We start from the raw sequence: 20,608 nt of genomic DNA on the forward strand, positions 1-20,608 counted from the left end.
CTCTTGCGTACCGTAAATTACACCAAGTTCCGTTCGAAGTTTTTTTCAGATCTAAGCAAGGATACGCGTCACATGTCGCTTGCAACTGTTCGTCAGGGAAATGTGTGTTGTACTTCAAAAAGTTGTTGGAGGTAACCAGAGAGGCTGCAGCAAGGCAGGGGTGCCCACAAGGGGGGGGGCTATGACTCAAACTGTGTCATTGAAATATTTGGGGGGGTTAAAATATATATAAATATGTTTGAGGGGGAATAAAAATTAATCGAAAAGATTTTTTTTTCATGGAAGAACACCTATGGATAGACAATTGTGGGGGGTGCGTCATGGACATAAGGGGGGGCTGGGCACCACTGAATAAGGTGTCCACTGAAGCTAAATCTGTTTTTGGCCTGGCAAACAATAACATCACACACCTCTTTCGCTTCTCTTTTCCACGCGGAAATGTATTTTCTCCTTTTATCAGGTGGTTCACTTTCAACGTCACCAATATTCTCTCGGACTTCCAATATCTTTCGCTCAAAAGACTGAAGAATCTATCTGACGTAAACAGCATCAATGTCTCGTTTCTGCAATTGATTGTATAAGATGTCGACGTGAGGCATTATGGAATGAAAAAATGACAGCCAAAATTGAAACTTTCCCTTTGTAAAGTTTCAATATGACGGGATGCTTGGTTTGAAAACGGCTCATTTAACAGAGACGTTACAGAATTCATTGTCACTTCACGTATATAAGGGACAGACATATAGTGTGGGAGACCCGGGTTCGATTCCCGGCGGGAGCTCATGTGGTTCGGATTCCACGTTAATCAGTAGGTCCACGTCTCATATAGCCTCGCTGCTGAAAGGGACGCTAAACTAAAATCAACTCAACTCAACTCAAGGGACAGACATAATTACGCAATCACAGCAACCATGTTCCAATGAACAACAAAGACCGGTACACGCAAACGCACACACACACACATACACAAACACAACACTACGAACAGATTCGACAATTCTATCTCACTAGCAGCTTCGTGAACATACTCCCGTCCGACTCTAAATAAAAGATTTTTTCCGGTGATTTATTTTGCGTTAAAAGAAACCATCGAAATACTCCCCCTCAAAGACCTTTTAGTAAGAGGGGTGTTAGCCCTTATTTAAGCATCCAAAGGCGTGGGTGCTAGTAGGCGGAAGGGGGAAGTAAAGAAGGACAAGGGTTTCGTTCCGTATGTTCTACATTGTTTCTGCGAGGACATTGGTTAGTTTAGGGCTTGCAGTTCGCTTTAAAATCTCATCCCCTCCTCCAATTAACGCTCTTTTTTTTTGCCCTCCAAAAAAGAAAATATTCTGTCTATGCTGCCAAATTTCTACTCATTCAGATACAAATGTATTAAATATTGACAGCGTCAATCTGTCTTCACTCTACACGAGGTCGCCTTTACTGTCTTCATAGCTGCCTTTATCTTACTTGGTTGACAGAACCAATAGTTATGAGCACTTGGCAATCTCGCATTTAGGCAAGGCACAAGTTTTTTCTTTTTTTTTTCCTCTATGCGACTTGGAGGAGCGGACTATTCCCCTTCAGGCGAGAACCGTGTCAACCAATATTGCAGGGGGAGAGACGGTGGAGAATTTCCCGTTCCAAAGCGTTTCGTTTTGGAAAACTTGTGTTTGTTGGTAGAATTGTTTGTAAACGATCTGCAAACATAGTAGATCCTTATGAGGCACTATAAGAATCCTTGCACCTCGCAACCCCCGCAGTAGCCATGCTGGGGAGCTTGTCAAACTCGCAAGCAGAAAGCTATTAGCCAACCCCATTTGAAACGCACTTCTTTAAAAAAAGATGATGTTGACAATAGAATGAACAGTGATTTAGCACAAATAAAAATTGAAAATATTGGAAGGAGGTTTGTACAAACATGCAAACATTAAGAGAAACCGCCACTGATATATATATATATATATATATATATATATATATATATATATATATATATACAAGGTGCGGCAGCTAATTGAGAACCCATAGTATAATTAACACAGTATTGTGTATGTCATTGACACCCCTTTTTGTTGAAGGTAAACATGGCTAACCCAGGAAATGAAGAAGTATGCAGTAATCGTCTCCTTGGCTGCAGGACACGCCGATTCCAATATCGCTGCTTTCCTGAGAGTCGCCCGGTCATTCGTCTTCAAAGTTCGGAGAGAACTGGAGGCCACCAGTGGTAATGTGGAAACCGTTTTCCACAGGAAACGACATTGTCAGCGCTCGGACAGGACAAGGACGCCCGAATTCATCGTTTCCATCCAAGCTGTTGTCGAAGCGGTACCAGGGAAGTCCATGATGGCACTCGAAAGGAAGAAGCAAGTTGACGAGGCCACCATTCGACACATTGTGCATGAAGACCTCCGTTACAAGTCGTACGTGATGCTGAGAGGCCAGTTCATGCCCTCGAGAACCAAGAAGAATAGAGTGACCCGCACCAGGCGCCTTTTGAACAAGCTGAAACATCCGGAGCAGTCAGAAATGCTCTGTTTCTTCTCGGATGAGAAAATCGTCCAGGACCAGAAGTAGAACCGTAAAAATGATCAGTGGCTGTGTAAAACACCCGAGGAGGTTCCGACCGTCATGCACACCAACTTTCCCGCCTCCGTGATGGTTCTGGGAGTCGTGAGCAGTGAGGGCGTCGAGATGCCTCCACATTTTTGTAGGCAAGGTGCCAGAGTCAACGCCGTTGCTTACACCAATGTGTTGAAGACGGTTGTGCAGCCCTGGATTACTGCTCTAGCACATGGCATGCCATACGTTTCTCAGCAGGACTCCGCTCCCGCCCATTCAACCCAAGAATGGTTGGTCACGATTTTCATGACCACATCATCCCAAACATGTGGACTCCCAGCTCCCCTGATGTCAACCCTTTGGACTTTTACGTCTGGGGCGTGGCTGAGAGGGCCTCCAATAAACATCCACACAACACCGTTGCGGCTCTCAGGGCAGCTATTTTGGATGCCATGACAAACATTCCCAGGACCCACCTCATTCATGCCTGCCGATGGTTGCGACATCATTTAGAGGCTGTTATTGCGGCAGATGGCGATTTCATTGAATGATAACGTTCAATGGTCATTAAATGCTATATTTTCAGTCTCTGCTCCTTTTTCCCACGGATGTTATTTTGTTCTCAAATAGCTGCTGCATCCTCTCTGTCTCTCTCTCTCTCTCTCTCTCTCTCTCTCTCTCTCTCTCTATATATATATATATATATATATATATATATATATATATATATATATATATATATATATATATATATATATTTCAGAGACTTAAAGACCAAGGATGGGGATTGTTTACATCTATGTGTGCAATATAATCTCATGTAGGTGTCCACCATTATGGACCTCACAGATACCAGCCCTGTGTAGTACGTGATTCATGACAGGGGTCAACACTTCTGGTTCGAGTGTCCGTATTTCTGCACGAATATTGTTCTTGAGCTACTGTATTGTTTGTGGTGTGGCATAACATCAGAAACAATCATTGGGGTATACATCTTTGAAGATAATGGAGCCAATGCAATTACTGTGACTGGTGATCATAAATCATGTGCTACACTAAGCCTGTATGTTTGAGATCCATAATAGCAGATACCTATCTGAAATTATATTCCACACATAAATGTAAACATCTCACATCTTTGTCTTTAAGTCAGTGAAATATCAATGGAAACTAATGATAAATAGAAAAGTTATTCACAGTTATAACCCCTTCGTGACTTTTGACCCACCCTGTGTATATATTATCGTTCAATTCATAAAAAAGTGATACTGGCAACATGAAGTTTTTATTTAGAACTTTAAAATTATACCGATAGTAATGTACATCGTTAGGCATTTAAAGTTCTCGGGGATAGGATTGGAAGTGTTACATTCTTAAGACTTTTCGCTGAGGTCACTCACTTCTCAAATTTTAGTAAATAACTTAAGAATATCAAAAATGTAAAAAATAAACCAGACAGTATCTGCAAAACGCTATTATATGAACTGATTATGAGTTCCAAGACTTTGCGTATAGTGAATAAATGTGAGTTGCCCAACAATTATGACATTATATACTGCGCACCCAAATTTCTGTCCTATAAGGAAGATTTGGGAACAGTTATTAGTTCATTTGATGCCACTTTGTAGATATTACCACCTTGCTTAGTTGGTATATTTTTTATGCTTTTCATTATATCTAAGTTATTCACTAAAGATGTGATGTTAGCGAAGAGCCTTAAGGTAAAATAATTATCTTAAGAAAAAAAAGAGAGAGAAACGAATATTTTGGGAATGGGTCCTTAGATATTTGAGTTCATCACTTTCAAGAAAACAGTAATCATTGCATAAGGAACCAAAAAAACACCTGAAATTAAAGTTGTGTCTATTGATAGAGTGTATTTTGCATTCTTTACTTGTTTAAATGTTAAGATATTGACATAATCTAACAATATGTTTTACTTTTCGGAATCAGTGACATCAATCTTCAGTCTACCAATAAATTTGAGAATCTTACTCCACTCAAGAGAAGGTCGAGCTTTAATTACTCGAGATGTGAGAAGAGAAAAAGATCTCTGTCAAAACACCTCCCATATAATGAAAAGAAAATGAAAAAATCAAAAGCAGATGGTGATTTCGTAAAAAGGAAACTCCGTGCTATTACGAAAGACGCAAAAGAGATTGGCTCAAACAATTGTAGACGGACATCTACGTCATATCCTTGTAAGATCAACGACAAAACTTTCAGCACAAAAGGGCAGTTCGATTTGCATAGCGAGAGTCATTTTAAAGAAAAAGAAGTCGAATCCATAGACAGTAACAGCGATGGCACTAGCACAGATGCAGGGGATATGGATGTAGATTATAATTCAGAAGAAGACGACAAAGAGAACGAAGGTGAAAAGCAAAGTAAGTATTCATGCTGTTAAATGTACTTTAGAAAAATTCGTAATACAGTGTAAATAATGCCTTACCATCATTAATTTCCGGTAGGAGTGTAAATCCAAATAAAAAAGTAACATATTAGTAAGTTCCCCAGCTGCATAACTTAACTACATGTCTGTAGAAACATGTATACGGATTAACTTGGAAAGTTTAAATCGGTAGGCTTTCTGCGATAAATTAGGAAGAAGATTTTAGCGTTTATTAATTATTTTTTATCAAATTCAATTTCATCTTTTACGTTAATGATGGTTATCGAGAGGAAATACTGAATTTATGTTCCTTCGTCTCTAAGCTTATGGTTTATTCCAGATAAGTGATAGCAAACCAAAACATCAAACCAAATCCCCCCCCCCCTCCTTACGCAGGTAGTCTAATAAAACTAAATTTTGTGTTTATCTTTCCACCATTAATCCCTTCACGTGGAGCAATAGAATGTACGAGGGTAATCCTGAAAGAAAGGTCTCCAAAGCGCTGGGGACTCACGGAAACTGTTTGTGCGGCAAGTGCGTTTGTTGTCCCCCCCACTCCCAGACAAGCTTGCGCGCACCTCGCTAGGACGATCAGTCTTGGCAGCCATTTGTAATTGAGCTATCACCAAGTGCGAAGTTCGCGCAGTTATTCTGTATCTGAACGTAAAAAGCGTGAAACCGATTGTAATTCATCGCCAATTGACGGAATGTATGGCAAGGTGTGCATGGATATCAAAAACGCCCACAAGTTGTTTAGGGAGTTCATAGCTGATTGTACTGAAATTCACGACGAAGAAAGATTTTGGATAAGAGCTGCGAAGGTTGAGCAAACCATTTGTATGAAGAGCGGTGGATCACTCTGGCTGATCTTTGCATTTTAAAAGATTTCCCGAAGCGCCATTCATACGATTTTGATAGAAAAGTTGCAATATCGGAAGATATGCTTAAGGTGGGCATCGCGAATGGTCACAGAACACCACAACAAATTGCCCCTTCTTGAGAATTTCTTCGCTACTCTGAGGACGAAAAGGACAACTTTTTGAATTTGATTGTCACGGGGGATGAAATCTGGCCATTCCACTTCACACCTGAGACCAAACAACAATCACGTGAGTTGCGGCATTCCTCTTCACCAAACGCCAAAGTTCAAATGAACACAGGCTGCTGGTAAAATCCTATTAACTGTGTTTTGGGATCAGAAGGGGGTAACATTTGTAGACTTCATGGCTTCTGGAACCACAATAAACGCTAACAGGTATTATCACACTGAAAAAAACTCAGACGGGCGATTCTGAACTGAAGAAGAGGAATGTTGAGCAAGGGCTTAAGCATTCTCCACAACACTCACCCACATGTTGCCAGACAAACCATCGTTTCCAGCAACCTTTTGGAGGGGACATCACTCACCCACCCTATAGTCCTGACTTAACACCTAGTGACTATCATCTTTTTTCTAAGTTGAAAGGACACTTAACCGGAACGCGTTTCAGTAATGGCGACGAGGTGAAAGATGAGGTTCAACGCTTCCTCAAACACGTGGCGGCGAGTTGATATAACATGGACATAAAAGAAACTGCCACAAGTCCTACAAAAATGCATCCACCAAAATGACCGGTCGCAGGTGTAGTATTCTGTTCTCTGTCAGTTTTGTTCTGGAGGGAATAAAGATTGCTGTGTTTGATGGCCAACCTCGGTGAGAGACAAACTTGGCTGGCAACAGAGGCTATGTTCCACAGCTTTGCATGTCGGGAATTTCTGATTTCGGTTTACCTCGGTTTGTTTTCTTTTTTGTGTTCTATTCTTCTGGATTCGTTGAAACCGAAGTACTTCAACTTCTTTCGACTTCATAGCTTCCATTGTCTCTTCTGCTGTTATCTTTTGTTTATTTGGCTTAGTTTTCCTAATATTCTTGGTGCTCTTTTATCTGAGTCTGTTTCCCAAAATTCTGATCTTGCTGTCACATATTCTGTTTTGAGTTGGGTATATTCTTTGTTACCTATGTTTTTGCCATTAGCTATGTTTCTGATTTCTTTTGCTTTTAGGTTTCGCCCGTTATTTACGTTTTCTGTGCTATTTCTATCCTCTGAACTCTTCTGTCATTTTCATTTTCTTTGTTTTCGTGGCTATTACTTTTGCTTCTTCTTGTTTGATGATCTGTAGTCTGATTATGAGTATTATACCCTGGCCAGCGAACGATGATTTCTCACAGCTCAGCTCGCGAGGACGACTGAGGAGTGCGGTGTTGCCATGTGCTTCCCGCGCAAGGGAAGAATCGTCTGCTTCCTCGTTGAGGGTGAGAGGAGGTGAGTGAAAGTTTGGCAATGTGCGATAGTTACCATGGAGACGTAACAGGTTCTGAGCCTAAGATTGATTGATCTGCTGTCTTCTGCTCGCTCGCCGTGACCTTGTGCAAAGCTGTCAGAAATCATCGTTCACCGGCCAGGGTATAGGCTATTTACTGTTTCATTGGTTGTCTCTAGTCTACTGTTCTTTAATAGGTTACTTCTATTTTTTTTCTAAATTCCGTTCTGACTTCTAGCCTGTATTCTGTCTTAACTGTTTCGAGTTCGTTCTTATGTGATATAAGCGTATTAGAGTCCAGAAGGTATGACATCGTTGGCTTCCCGCACTTGGACCTGCTTGTTACTGAGGGTATGGCAAAAGGATAGCCAGTCAAAACCTTTCAGATTTGTCTAACTTACTCATCGCGAGGGTGGTGATTGGCTATCCTCGTACCACACCTCCAGTGACGAGCAGGTCGAAGCGCGGGAAGGCAACGACGTTATACCTTCTAGACTTTAATTTGTCGTTGATTTTACTTGACCATTTATTGCACTTCCCTGGGTTCTCTGCTTTGGAGGTTGCTGGTTGCGAAATACTTCCTGCAAGTGTAGCTGGTATGCGTTGGGTGCTACTTATCAGCTCATCTGTAGTTTGTTTGGGTGTTCCGACAGGTGTCTGCTGATTCAACCTATATCTGATGGCTCGTATGTTGTAACGTTCAGCATTGGCTTTAGACAGGCGCTGGCGCTATTCTGGTAGTGGCTTCCCTTTCTTTTCTTCATTTTCATGGGTTTCGGCCTATAATTGTTATTGCCAGTCATCACGTAAGCTTTGGTATTCCTTCACATTACCTTGCAAGGCAACAAGGAGTATGATTGATTGGATGGTCACTTCCTCATCATGTCACAGTAGGGAAGGGTATTGTGCCATTTGATTGGGGTGTCATTGTCAGTTGTTAGTTCGGCATCCCTGGTCCTTATTGCTACTCTGGTTGGGGGCTGCTTATTTAGTATTCGCAGCTATCCTCCACTGGAGGTCGTTCCACTATCCACCACCCGTAAATCCTTGTCGTCTTCTGAGGTGGGTTCCCCTTGTAGTAAATTCTACCAGGGCGCGATTATTATAACTTTTACATTTTACCATTGTTATATGGTTTACTATCTTCACTGTACCTTCTGTCCTTAAAAGGAAGAACCGTGTTACGATTTGTTCAAAGCCACGGAGTGATAAGCATGTGTTTTTCTTATCCATTGACGTTATCTATTGCATCTTGTTACTTCATAGCAATAAACCATTCTAATTCTTAAGATTTATGTTGATAAGCATATTAATAAGCAGGAATAAAATACACAGTTATGCGAAAAATCCTAACTGAGCTCTTTTATTTTTGACGTTAATGTTAATTTTGTTCAATTACTATTATTATTTATTTATTTTATTTTATTTTTCAGGAAGTAATTCATCTCCGAAGCAAGATATTTTTGTATCCATGAAGGAAAAGAACGATGGACTGGTGCAACCATCAGTGACCTTACGAAATTCATTGTCGAAACAAGATTCTTCTGCAGACATCAAAGAAAAGAGCAATGAGCAGGTGCAGCAACCCGTGACATTACATAATTCATCCTCAAAACAAGATACTTCTCCAGATATCGAGGAAAAGAATAATAAACAGATGCAACCATCATTGACCCCATGTTCATGCCAACCTCCCTCTACACCGGTCAAATTTGTTTCGCAATCACCTGTTGTTATTCCCATAAGTGCTTCGCAAGTGACTAAATCTGTATTTCAACCGAACTTAAACAGTAGAATCACCACTCAGTTGTCACCATTAGCAGTTTCTGAGAAAACATTATTACAATCTGCTCCATCGTTTGCTGTACAGCCAGGAGGTCTGGTTTTAGGTGGAACTTGTGCTGATCAAAGGCAGTTAAATCTAACGGGTACGCGTCCAGCTTATCCGGGCAATGTCAACACTGATGAAACTTCAAAAGTTATCCCCGAAGCTATTTTTACAACTAAAAAACAGATGAATGTTCAGCTTCCTATGTTTCCAAGTGTGCCCATTGCGTTATCTGCGTCTGAGAGTATATTGTGTGAAACCAACGGAAATCCATCACAAGCAAATTTATACAGTGACAATGCCAAAAACAATGTACCTTCAATTGAAAAAATCAGTTGCCAGTCATCACAAACTATATCAAATCATGTACGTTCTTATGAAGTATTAAAACAACTGCTAAGTGATACGAATATTGCTCACAAAATAAGCCCAAGTTTATCCCATAGTGTTTGTCCTCAGGGCTTACCCTCGTCTTCCATTAATCCTGGTCTGTCACAAAACTCTAGTTCAAATAGTCTGTATTGCTATGAAACATTGATTAAGCCATTTGAAGATGCCAGTACTGTAACTCAGGTTAGGAATTCACATTCGTCGGAAATGAATGAGTGTTCTACTAACAGTAACCAGAACATATCTTCGGGTGTGCAGCAATATATAGCAGATGATGTACGTGACCTTGGTGTATCGAGAAAACTAATGGCTCAAACATCCGTCACAGTGACAGATGCACAAAATAAATCTGCTTCACTGTTGTACGCTGCTTCTGCAAGAACTTCACAGCCAGCATCTCCTCGTGACCCTGTCGTAATTAGTGATGACGAACCCCTTGAAACGATCGATAATCAAGCAGTGCGTGTTTCGAATTCGACTGAAGTATTTTCTTCGTTCGTGAAAAAGCTTTTTGAAGCCATGAAGAAAAACAATTTGCCTTTAAACGGTGACATTATAAATCGTTATATCAAAAAAATTGAGCAATTTAAGACGATGACACTGAACAGAAGAGCGTTCCAATGCTTAGAGATCCTTTTAACTCGATTAATGGATAGGAAGAAAGAGATAGGTAAGTGTTCTTTGACATTACAGTCACATGGTATTTGTAAAGAAAACGTAAAAGTTTGGTTTAGATATCCAGTATCTGCGACCTTAATCACATGATTTAACTTGAGCTGGACTCCTGCTAAATACAGTTGTTAAGTGCAGGTCAATCTCACTTCCACTTTTTCTCGCTTTTCAAATTGGTTTAGAAATCAAATAATAATAATAATAACTAGTGATGCTGTGTGTTGTTGCTGCGAGCCATCTTCTCTCTTCCTTCTTATTAATTTCAGCTCCAAACTATAGGAGCAACTATCCAATCTCCAACAAAACGCATATTCTGAGCGCTTTTAATAAATTTTCACTGAAAATATTTATTTTAAATTTGCAAAGGATTCACTTCCTCATTACTAACTAATTTCATCTCCAAGTAATTGAGACGATTGGAAAACAGCAGAAAAAATTACGCTTTATTTAAGAAAAGTGTTTTTTTTTTTTTTTTTAACAATAATTATCATATAACATCTTTGTAAAATCGCAGGGCAGTGGGGAGGTTAAGCAAGTTCTTACGTTTCACTGCTTTTAATTTCAAGCACTGGGGACTGTGTGAAAACCTCAGTAAATACCAGGGTTCGCCCAAGTGGGCCCAACCCGAAAAAATCCACCGGGTTTTTTCGGGTTGGACCCACCTGAAAAAACCCACCTGGGTTTTTGATCTTTTTGTTAGTATATTATTGGTACAACTTAGGTGATCGCATTGAAAGTGAATGTTATCAGATTTTAGACTTTCTTTGGGCGAATTAGATGATTTCATGTTAAAGTATACAACAATATTCAACATAAGACCTTTATAAGGTTCTGAATGCACTGAATGAAAAAAAAAAAAAAAAAGAAAAAAGAAAAAAGAAAAAAAAAGAAAAACACCTTACCTTAGCCTGAGATAATTATAGAACAAATTAATGTATGGATTATGCTTATAGCGCCCCCGCTAAGTGAACTTTGTGGTGGACAAACACCGTGTGCGTGGGTTTTCTCGGGGTTCTCCCGTTTCCTCTCACTTTCTTCATTCCACCATTTCATTCATTTCTCATAATCACCGTCTCCTTTAGCCTAACCGGCATAACCGTGGAACGTAAAACAAAGATTTCATTTCATTATGCTTATAGCCTATTTGAAGTAAAATATGCAATTTTATATTTTAGAAAATACTTTCCATGAATAGTGTGCCGCGACGCCGAGGGATGTTATCCTTCATACGTTTGAATACGTTTGACGGGTTTAAGGCCATAGGTGCCGGTACTACCAGTAAATTTGTAGTGCATTCGTAAAACTATTAGTATTATTTTTTATTACCTTTGATGGTAACACAAGTATTCTTCAGTAAAATTTGGTTTTCCAACAACAGTTTAATTCAGTTATTTGTTGCTACTCTTCGAATAAGCATTCTGTAGAACAACCTAAAAATTCGTGTCAAATTTAAGAAGCTTAATGCTTAGAGTTCCGAAAACTACGTAACGCTTACTATTTCAAGTGCTGAATTGAAACTTCCGCACTACTGAAAATTTCGATGTACAGTAAAGAAAGCTGCATTTTCGAAGAAAGAAAAAAAAAAAAAGTCGCAAAAGAAGTACTCGAGAAATTTCCGCAATTGAACGCACAAAGCATCGGAACTGAATATTCAACAATAAAACTACTTATTTTACGCTGGAAGATATTTAATTTTAAACATTTACTTTATAAAATATGAATTATACAGTGCGTCTCACTAGCTTTCGAACCCGAAAAAAACGTTATAATTTCCGAACAAATATACATAGGAAAATGAAATTCACAATACACGTACCTTGTTTCATGCTGAATACATGACCGTCACAGCAGGTGCTGAAAGTGTCCTCCCTGGACGTCAAGACATGTTTGTACAAGGCGTCCCATATTGTGAAATGTCCGATGTAGAGTCTTCGGCGGCCCACACCCGAGTATTCTGCGAGTTCACATAACCGGAGAGATGGAACCAAGCTTCACCTGTGAACCAAGTATAGTCTAGGATTCCTGGATTGTCATGCAACAAAGCTTGCAACCAACGACAATACATCACGCGCTTTTTCCAATCTGTAGTCTTCAACTCCTGGACGACTATAACGCGATATGGAAACAGCTTGGCGCTCTTTGCACAGTTGACTTTGACATCCCTACCTCTTGTGATAATCAACGCAGGCTCTTCTTAGGGGACTACAAAAGACGTTGCCGCACATTCTGTACTGTCTTCTCGAACATCCGTGGACGCGCGCCTCCATGTCCCGTAAGCAACGTTCCTGTTGTTTCGAACTTGTTCACCAAATGATGTATTGATGGATTTCGATGGTCCTTTACGGCATCCAAATTCACGGCGAAATTCACGTTGAACGGTCTGATACGATCCCGATATCCAATATTTTTTAACAATGAACACGCGTTCCTGTACGGTGTACAGAACCATCCTCACGATGCAGCGACTCGAGTCACACTAACGCACGCGCACGCGCACCACGCCAAGCAGCACTTCCCCTGGCGCCACCTATCGTCTTTGTTTTGACGTGTTCGCTTCTGTTCAACCCTTTCTTGTGTTTAGCATGAAACAAGGTACGTGTATTGTGAATTTCATTTTCTTATGTACATTTGTTCGGAAATTATAACGTTTCTTTCGGGTTCGAAAGCTAGTGGCACGCACTGTATCTTCGTTAATTGTTTTAAACTAATTTTCTGGAAAGAACCGTCTTGCAACAAGTTCTCGGGAAATTCCCGTAACTGAACACACAAAGTATCGGAAGTGAACTTCAACAATAAAAGCATTTATTTTACGCTGGAAAATATTTATGTTGTATAACACATTTTGAAACATTTATTTTATAAATATGAATTATATTTTTGTTTTAAATTAATATATTTGCTGTTCATATTTGGCGAACGTCACTAAGGCAGTGCCGTAGCTTAGATTTTTTCTGGGGCTCAAGCATTAATACGTGTATTTTGCCTCCTAGAAAAAGTTGTTTTAGTAATTCTTGGGCCCCCTCTTTCCATCTTTCCTTTACTCTTTATGGGCCTTCCGGAGCTTGTGAGCCCTCCCTCTCGACAAGGTGTGCGGGGCCGTTAGTTACCCCCCTGGGCCCGTTTCATACATGACAAATTAATTAAGAGGACAATATTGACAAATTTCAAAGCCATACGAATAAATATTATTTCTACGGCTCCTTATAGTACTTTTTTTTAAATATATGTATACTGAAATGGGCCCATGACTAATTTTTGTTTTATTTACCTTTTGTGTGCTGTTTTATGTAATGTAGTGAACCTGTTTGATGCTTCATTTATAAATTCATGATCTATTGTATATGGAGTAAGCAAACTTTGTCTTAAAGTGCCCCCCTCTCGAACGGCGGGAAGCTTCCTTGGGGGACAGTTGCCCCCTACCCCCCACAAGTTACGGCCTTGCACTGAGGCTATTGGGATGATTCAATATACATTTGTTCGTTCATCTGCCTGTATCATACATACTACAGGGTACCACTTTCGGTCTCGTAAGTTAAAATTTTTAGAGTACAAGCACGAGACACTAGATTTCCTGCATACCAACGTAAAATTTCAAAATGACTGCCATTTCTTTCAAAGTAGCAGGTATCCACGTTACAAAGCGCAATTTTGGTTTTTTAGGTTGAAATTTTCAGAGCACGTAACACTCTAAATTAGCTGTATGCACTTTGGCGGTGATCCAACGTAAAATTTCAAAATGGCGACCATTTAAAAACATAGCAGTGAGTACAAAATTATTGCAAGTTATGACAATAATAATCTTGAAATATAAATCGCATTTTAACACTTTTACCCCAAAGATATTGAAATATTTCGAAAAACCCCAGTTAAACTCGACAAAAAACAATTAAACTCGAAAAACCCATATGGGTCCTGGTGGGTTGGGCTTTTTCAGAAAAACACGGGTTTTTTCAAATCCTGATAAATATACAACTGTATTGTGTCAAAATCGATTGTTTTTTTTTCAAAGGGAATTATCATAGGAAATATTTCTTGGAAATGGGGGTGGGATGGAAAGTTCACTTTCTCGGTCTCCATTACTTTTAAATCAAAAATATTGGAAATGATTATGAAGCCTCAAAAAAGTATGCTCATTATTGCATGAAAATTTAATATTTTTACGAAAGATATAATAGATCATTTTTTTAATCGGAGGAAAGGCGGAGTAATCCATTCCACGTTAGAGAGCTAAATTCATCGCTTATTATTGACTGATTTTAATCCCAAGCACTGTGAGTCAAAGAAAATATTGTATCACAACCGTCGAAAGTTATTCTGGAGTTTATATATATATATATAAAATAAAGGAGAGGAGGAGGCTGAGCCTACTATTTTTTTAAATGATTTTGAACTCCATGCAAAGGGAATGATTTTTGAGCCCGAAGAAAATACACTAAAGTACGACATATTACATCAAAATCGAACATTTTTTTTTTTTTTTTTTTTTTTTTTTTTTTTTTTTTTTAGATGGGAGAGGACTGGTTCACCCTTTTATTCTTAGCTGATTTTAATGTCAAACTGTGAGGATGATCAGAATGTCCTAAAGAAACTATATCTTATGTTTTGTCGTACTCGAATACGTTTTACATGATTTAAATTGGAAATTTGTCTTTTGTGTGTATGTTCAAACTTAACAGCATGGAGTTGATTTGTATCTCATGTGATCCCCGTATTATTTGATGAATTGCAATCGTAACAATAGGATTATTTATGCAAGTTAAAGTAAGACATATACCAAATTTCATTAAAATCAGATTTATTTTCAAACTTAGAATATGGGGTTGATTTTATCCCCATTCGACTCCCTTACTCTTAGTGGATTGCAACCCAAAACAAGAGGGTTATTTATGCAAGTTAATGGAAATTACATAGCATATTTCATTGCCATATGATAAGTTCTACGAATGTCATTGTGGAATGTATTTGTGTACAGATACATAAATACCAATCGAGTCGAATGGTAGAAGCTTCGCTAACGATTTCTTCAATAAGTAGCGATGCTGTGCATTGCTAAAGCAGGCAACCTTACCTCAAACTATAGGCGTAAGTGTTTAATATCCGTTAAAACACTCATAATGTTCTATAAAATATATTAGTGTTTTTAATTAATATTCTTGAAAATATGTTATATAAAATTAGAATACGTTCCTTTATTATTGATCCATTTTAGCTGAAACCAATTAGATCAAGTGGAAACTTTCAGAAAAAAAATGGCCCTATTCGACAGCGAAAGTTATCATAGAATTTGTATTTAAATTTTCTGGGCGGAGGGTAGGTTGACAACAATTTCAACAACTAAAAGTGGGACACCTTAAAAAAAAAAAGAAAAAAAAGAAGAAGAAGAAGGAAAGAAATTTCTAAATCTGCAAATACGTTACCAAAGTTGGCCATGCTTTATGAAAAATCAATTATTAATCAAAGATCTTTTGTCAATTGATGACAGGCACGTGATATATTTATAGGCCTATCAGTTCCTGTAGGCATACTAGGATTTTCAGTCAAAAACTTTGCCGATTATAAAATTTTTTATTACATGTATAATTTTTGATTTGTTTTTGCAGAATTATTAATTTAAACTTAGCAGCATTATCACCCCTTGAGGAAGGTCACATCAGAAAATTATCGCTACAAATAAGGAACTAAACTTAAAATATGCACTAATTTTTGTATATAAATTGTAGCGATTTTTTTATTTTATTTTATTATTTTTATTTTATTTTATTTTTTATTTATTTTTTTTAGCTATGACTTCTCTTATGAGCTTCCACTATTGATTAGTTTAAACTAATCATTGTGCCAAAGTAAATTATAAAGATTATACACGTTAAAGAAAATGGGGATTTTTTTTTTTTTTTTTTTTTTTTTTTTTAAATAGATGGGACAATATTTTCCGTTGAGAATACAAGAATACGACTGAACGAAAAAAAGGTGGTAATGATGAAGAAATTCAAAAATGAAAATGAAATGAAATCTTTGAGGTTTACGTCCCATGGTTATGCCTGTTAGGCTAAAGGAGACGGTGATGATGAATGATGAATGAAATGGTGGAATAAAGAAAATGGGAGGAAACGGGAGAACCCCGAGAAAACCCACACACACGGTGTTTGTCCACCACAAAGTTCACTTGGCGGGGGCTGGGATCGAACCCGGGACCCCAAACACCAGAGGTGAACGCTCTACCACTGAGTGAAGAAATTCAAGTACTTGTGGTCAATTTTGCAGGAAAATGCAGGAATAGAAGCAGATGTAAACAGCAGAATTATCAGCGGCTGGATGAAATGGAGAAGGTACCAATACGTCTTAAAGGAAACGTTTACAGAACAGCAGTGAGATCTGCCTTATTATACGGAGCAGAATGTTGGACGACGAAGATAGAGGAACAAAAGGTGCGTGTTGCGGATATGCAGATGCTACGGTGGATGTGTGGAGTGACGCGGAAGGACAAAATTAAGAATGAAAATATCCGGGGAACAGTAAAGGTGAGACCAGTAGTAGAAAAACTGCAAGAAAGTAGACTGAGATGGTTTCGACATGTAAGAAGAAGACCTTTGCAATACGTAGCTCACCGAGAAGAAGTGAATGGGAAACGAACCCGAGGCCGGCCAAGGAATAAGTGGGAAGATTGTATTAAGAATGATGTAGTGCAGTGTGGTGTCACAGCGGATATGACACAAGATAGAAAGAGGTGGAGGACAGCTATCCGAAAAGACGACCCCAGCTAACTGGAAAAAAGGCATAGAAGAAGAAGAAGAGGAACAATATTTTGCGTTCTGAAAACGGGACAATCCCAACTAACCGGGACGTATGATCATCCTATGTGGGGAGATTAAGTGAGTCCTGATATGTGATTCACTTCAACTGCAAAAATGGGAATTGTGTGAAGGTCTTAATAAACACACACACCGTATTGTATTAAAATCTAATAATACATAAGAAAGTTTTATACAACATATATATTTAAACCCTGGGCGAGGGAGAGGTTTACTCCCTTGTTCTTAATTGATTTTAAATCCAAGTAGTGGAAATGATTGTGAAGCCTCAAAAAGTATACGCCATATTCTATGAAAATCAAATATTTATACAAAAGATATCATGAATCATATTTTTTAATTGGAGGGGGCAGAGCGTACCATACCACATTAGGAGACAAAATTCACAGCTTTTTCTGTATTGATTTTATTCCTAAGCACTGGTGTGATGTTACTTTATAATTTGGTAGGAAAAATAATAATAATAATAAAACTTTAATTTCAATTCTAATATTTTATATTCGATAGAAAATGTCTTCATAGAAATGGGAGGGCTACATTTAGTATAGAAAGGCGGATGCGCTATTTTGGTTTAAAGGCTACGTGATCAGAATAAAAAGAAAGTCATGCTTACATAATGAGGTGAACAGCTTAAAAGTTCAGCAATTTCTAACGGGTTATCTCAGTCTTGGATCTTCTTCATCTTGCCGGTCACGACGTTTTGGTGCGCATTATGTGGTACACTACAGCTTGATACTGCGTTAAACTATTTAAGTTGTTTACTTTGAATATGTGTGTAAAGACAGTGTGTGGAAAATGGAAGGATCGTTGTAAGTAATAAGACAAATTTTCTACCCATAAAAGTATAATACTGGGTAGGGGGACAATGTTAGTTATGTCGAATATTACAAATGATCTCTTTGACAGGCCATTTTCAAATGTAATACATTGAGATTTCATTCATGATTCCTTTTGTTATATTATTGACCAAGTATGTAATTTGTAGTTAGACTTTTCAGATATGTGAAATAAAAGTTCATTTTGGTGTAGGTTATTTATCTTATTTTACTTCTTAATTATTGCTAAGCATATTCATTTATTTCCAATTTGATATTTTATACTATATATACGTTACGACTTCTTTTGTATTAACGTATTGTTTTGGTCTTCACTTGCTCATTAGATATTCTCAGTATCACTACTGAGTGTCCTCCCATTCCTTTCTGTTTGCATTTCCATAGTTTTGTTAAACTAACATTTAGAATTTAAAGCTTTAATTAGGTAGAAAGCGCATCTATTTAGATGTAACATAAATAATTGAGATGCGTACGTCTTAATGTAGAAAATAAAGAAAAGACATTCAAGAACAGGGCTTCACATGGCTCCTGACTGGAAATTCTAATCATATTGGACATAACAGATTTGTTGCTTTGTTTGATGTTGAACCTCTGTTTTTCTTGTTTATTGTACTTGTATATGTTTTTTGGTGTATGTATAGTTTTATTCTGTCGCGTCCAAGTGATATTGCGTTCTACTTTTCTTGCAATACTCGAGTGACCTATATATTTAGTTTCATAGCTTGTTCTTTTTGTTACACCTCCTGAAAGGCATCTGTAAACATGGAACAACACCCCTCCGTTCCGGCCGGAGCTCATGTGGTTTGGATTCCACATTAATCAGTACGTCCACATTCCATGTAGCCTCGCTGCTGAAAGGGACGTTAAACTCGAAATCACACAACACCTCTCCGCCCCGTTTTATCAAGTTTCGACCCTAATTTCGAGATTTATTCCTGTTTGCACCACGAGAACACGAGTAGATCCTTAAACTGAAAGAAAATTGGTCTGATTCTCGAAAATTGGAACTTTTCCCATCGTGCTTCATAAACATGCCTTTGTAAGTCTCGCAGGACGTATTTCTCCCTCTCTTGGATTGAAGAATATCTCACGCTTTATTAGATATATGTAATTCTTTTTGGCAGCTCCCTTTGTCTAAACAAGACCTACCAGCTACGGTTTTTATTGTTAGGGATATTCCCCTCCCCACACTTTATCAAATGCACACAGTGCAACAAGGACACGAAAACTCCACTTTAAATTTACGAGTCTTGCGTGATATTTTTAAAGACGTGCCCAATTCTCAATTACTTTTGTATGTAGACGCTTATTACTATTGGAAAAACAGAATTTTTGACGACTTTGGACTGCGTTCTAACTAGCCGAAAAACATTCAATTTTGTTGAGTCTCAAAAAGTCAGAATTTCGTGTTCAGTCTCAAAATTCTGAGACATGTAGTATCTAATGGTACTATTAAGCAAGATCTAGATAAAATTCAGTTCATTCTTACATTAACGCGACCTGATACGGTTTAAAAATGAAAATATTTCTTATCCATGGTAAATGTTTATAGGTCATTCTACGCTAACATATCATTGATAACAGCCCCCTGTATAACGCTTTGAAAAGTTCCTCCCACACTTTAAAATGGACAGAACAAACGCAAGATGCTTTCACAAAAAATAAAAACGACTGACGTCAGCCTCCATATTACAAATATTTTCAACGGATAACACAGAGCACATGATCATGTATGATAGTAGCTAAATTGGCTGTGGAATGACATTGCTACAAAGTAAGCTGAATTCTGAATAATGATATCCTATCGCTTGCATAACAGGTGATGGTTTCCCGTTGCCTTTCACCGGTTAGGAATACACTTTCATGCCGATACTGTACTGATTTTCACCGTTGCTCAGTGCTATCGCAGCCACACTTAGATCTTTCATTGTGAGATCCGCTCTGCATGCCAGAGGATCGTTGCACAAGACTTGCCCCTAACAGGCAGGTATGACGTCATAACACGTCCGAACCTTATCTAACAAGATTACAAATCAATCTTCAGTACAAATTTGTTCTGACGACAGAAGTTCCATGCACCTAGTAGTGGTGTTATGCGTTTATCGACAACTTTATAACCGCTTTTCGTGATATGTCCTCCGTTGTCCTGTCAATGAGTATTTTCCGGAGATCTGGACTTACCTGGGTAAGACGTTGAAGGACATCTCCAAAAAAGGGATGACAGAATCGTTCCCAAATTGCCCGCCGGTCTCAATAACAAGATGAGCATTAGACACCGAGAAGTTCGGATATCTCGTCTCGAAAACCTCATGGACGATCAGACCACAACACACAAACATTATTCATACATATGTCTAAAACACACTGGATTAAACGATACTATGCTTATTTATTAAAATACTATAAAAAATGACGTAGAAGGAAACAATCACAACACTCAACACTGAATATATATAATAATAAGATTACACTTTGCTTTTTATTAAACTATAGCCCTTTATCACTTTTATATATTGGTAGAAAAGATTATGATTATGATTTCATTAGATATACTTTTCTCACACCATTAATGCACTTGGGGGATTAACAATAGGGAAATGTCGCCGGGATAATCCCACGAAGTAATATAGTTGCTGCTCCAAACAATCCTCAAATGTCGACGTTAATCCTCAGTAAAAATAGGTAGACGATCACCAAAATGGAATGATAATGTTGGAGGATGCGTTTATAACTTAGACGCACAAGGTATGAGATCCTGGGATTTCACTGATTGAAGCTAGCCGTAACTAAGTCGTTGACTGACTAATAACGTATACCCCTTAGCACAACATTATAC

The 20,608-nt window shown here is 38.3% G+C and overlaps 1 protein-coding gene across 4 annotated transcripts in view; it reads left to right on the forward strand.

The window, feature by feature from the left end:
- Positions 1-20,608, forward strand: part of LOC145686686 (uncharacterized) — a 61,425-nt gene that overhangs the window by 26,571 nt on the left and 14,246 nt on the right. For all 4 annotated transcript variants that reach the window (XM_081760220.1, XM_081760222.1, XM_081760223.1 and 1 more), the window contains exons 4-5: positions 4,498-4,931; positions 8,671-10,125. In XM_081760220.1, the coding sequence (XP_081616346.1) occupies positions 4,498-4,931; positions 8,671-10,125 (1,889 nt within the window). The remainder of the gene's footprint in view (positions 1-4,497; positions 4,932-8,670; positions 10,126-20,608) is intronic.

The sequence above is a fragment of the Thermobia domestica genome, chromosome 5 (assembly GCF_964235325.1).
Source record: "Thermobia domestica chromosome 5, izTheDome1.hap1.1, whole genome shotgun sequence".
NCBI classification, from domain to species: Eukaryota; Metazoa; Arthropoda; class Insecta; order Zygentoma; family Lepismatidae; genus Thermobia; species Thermobia domestica.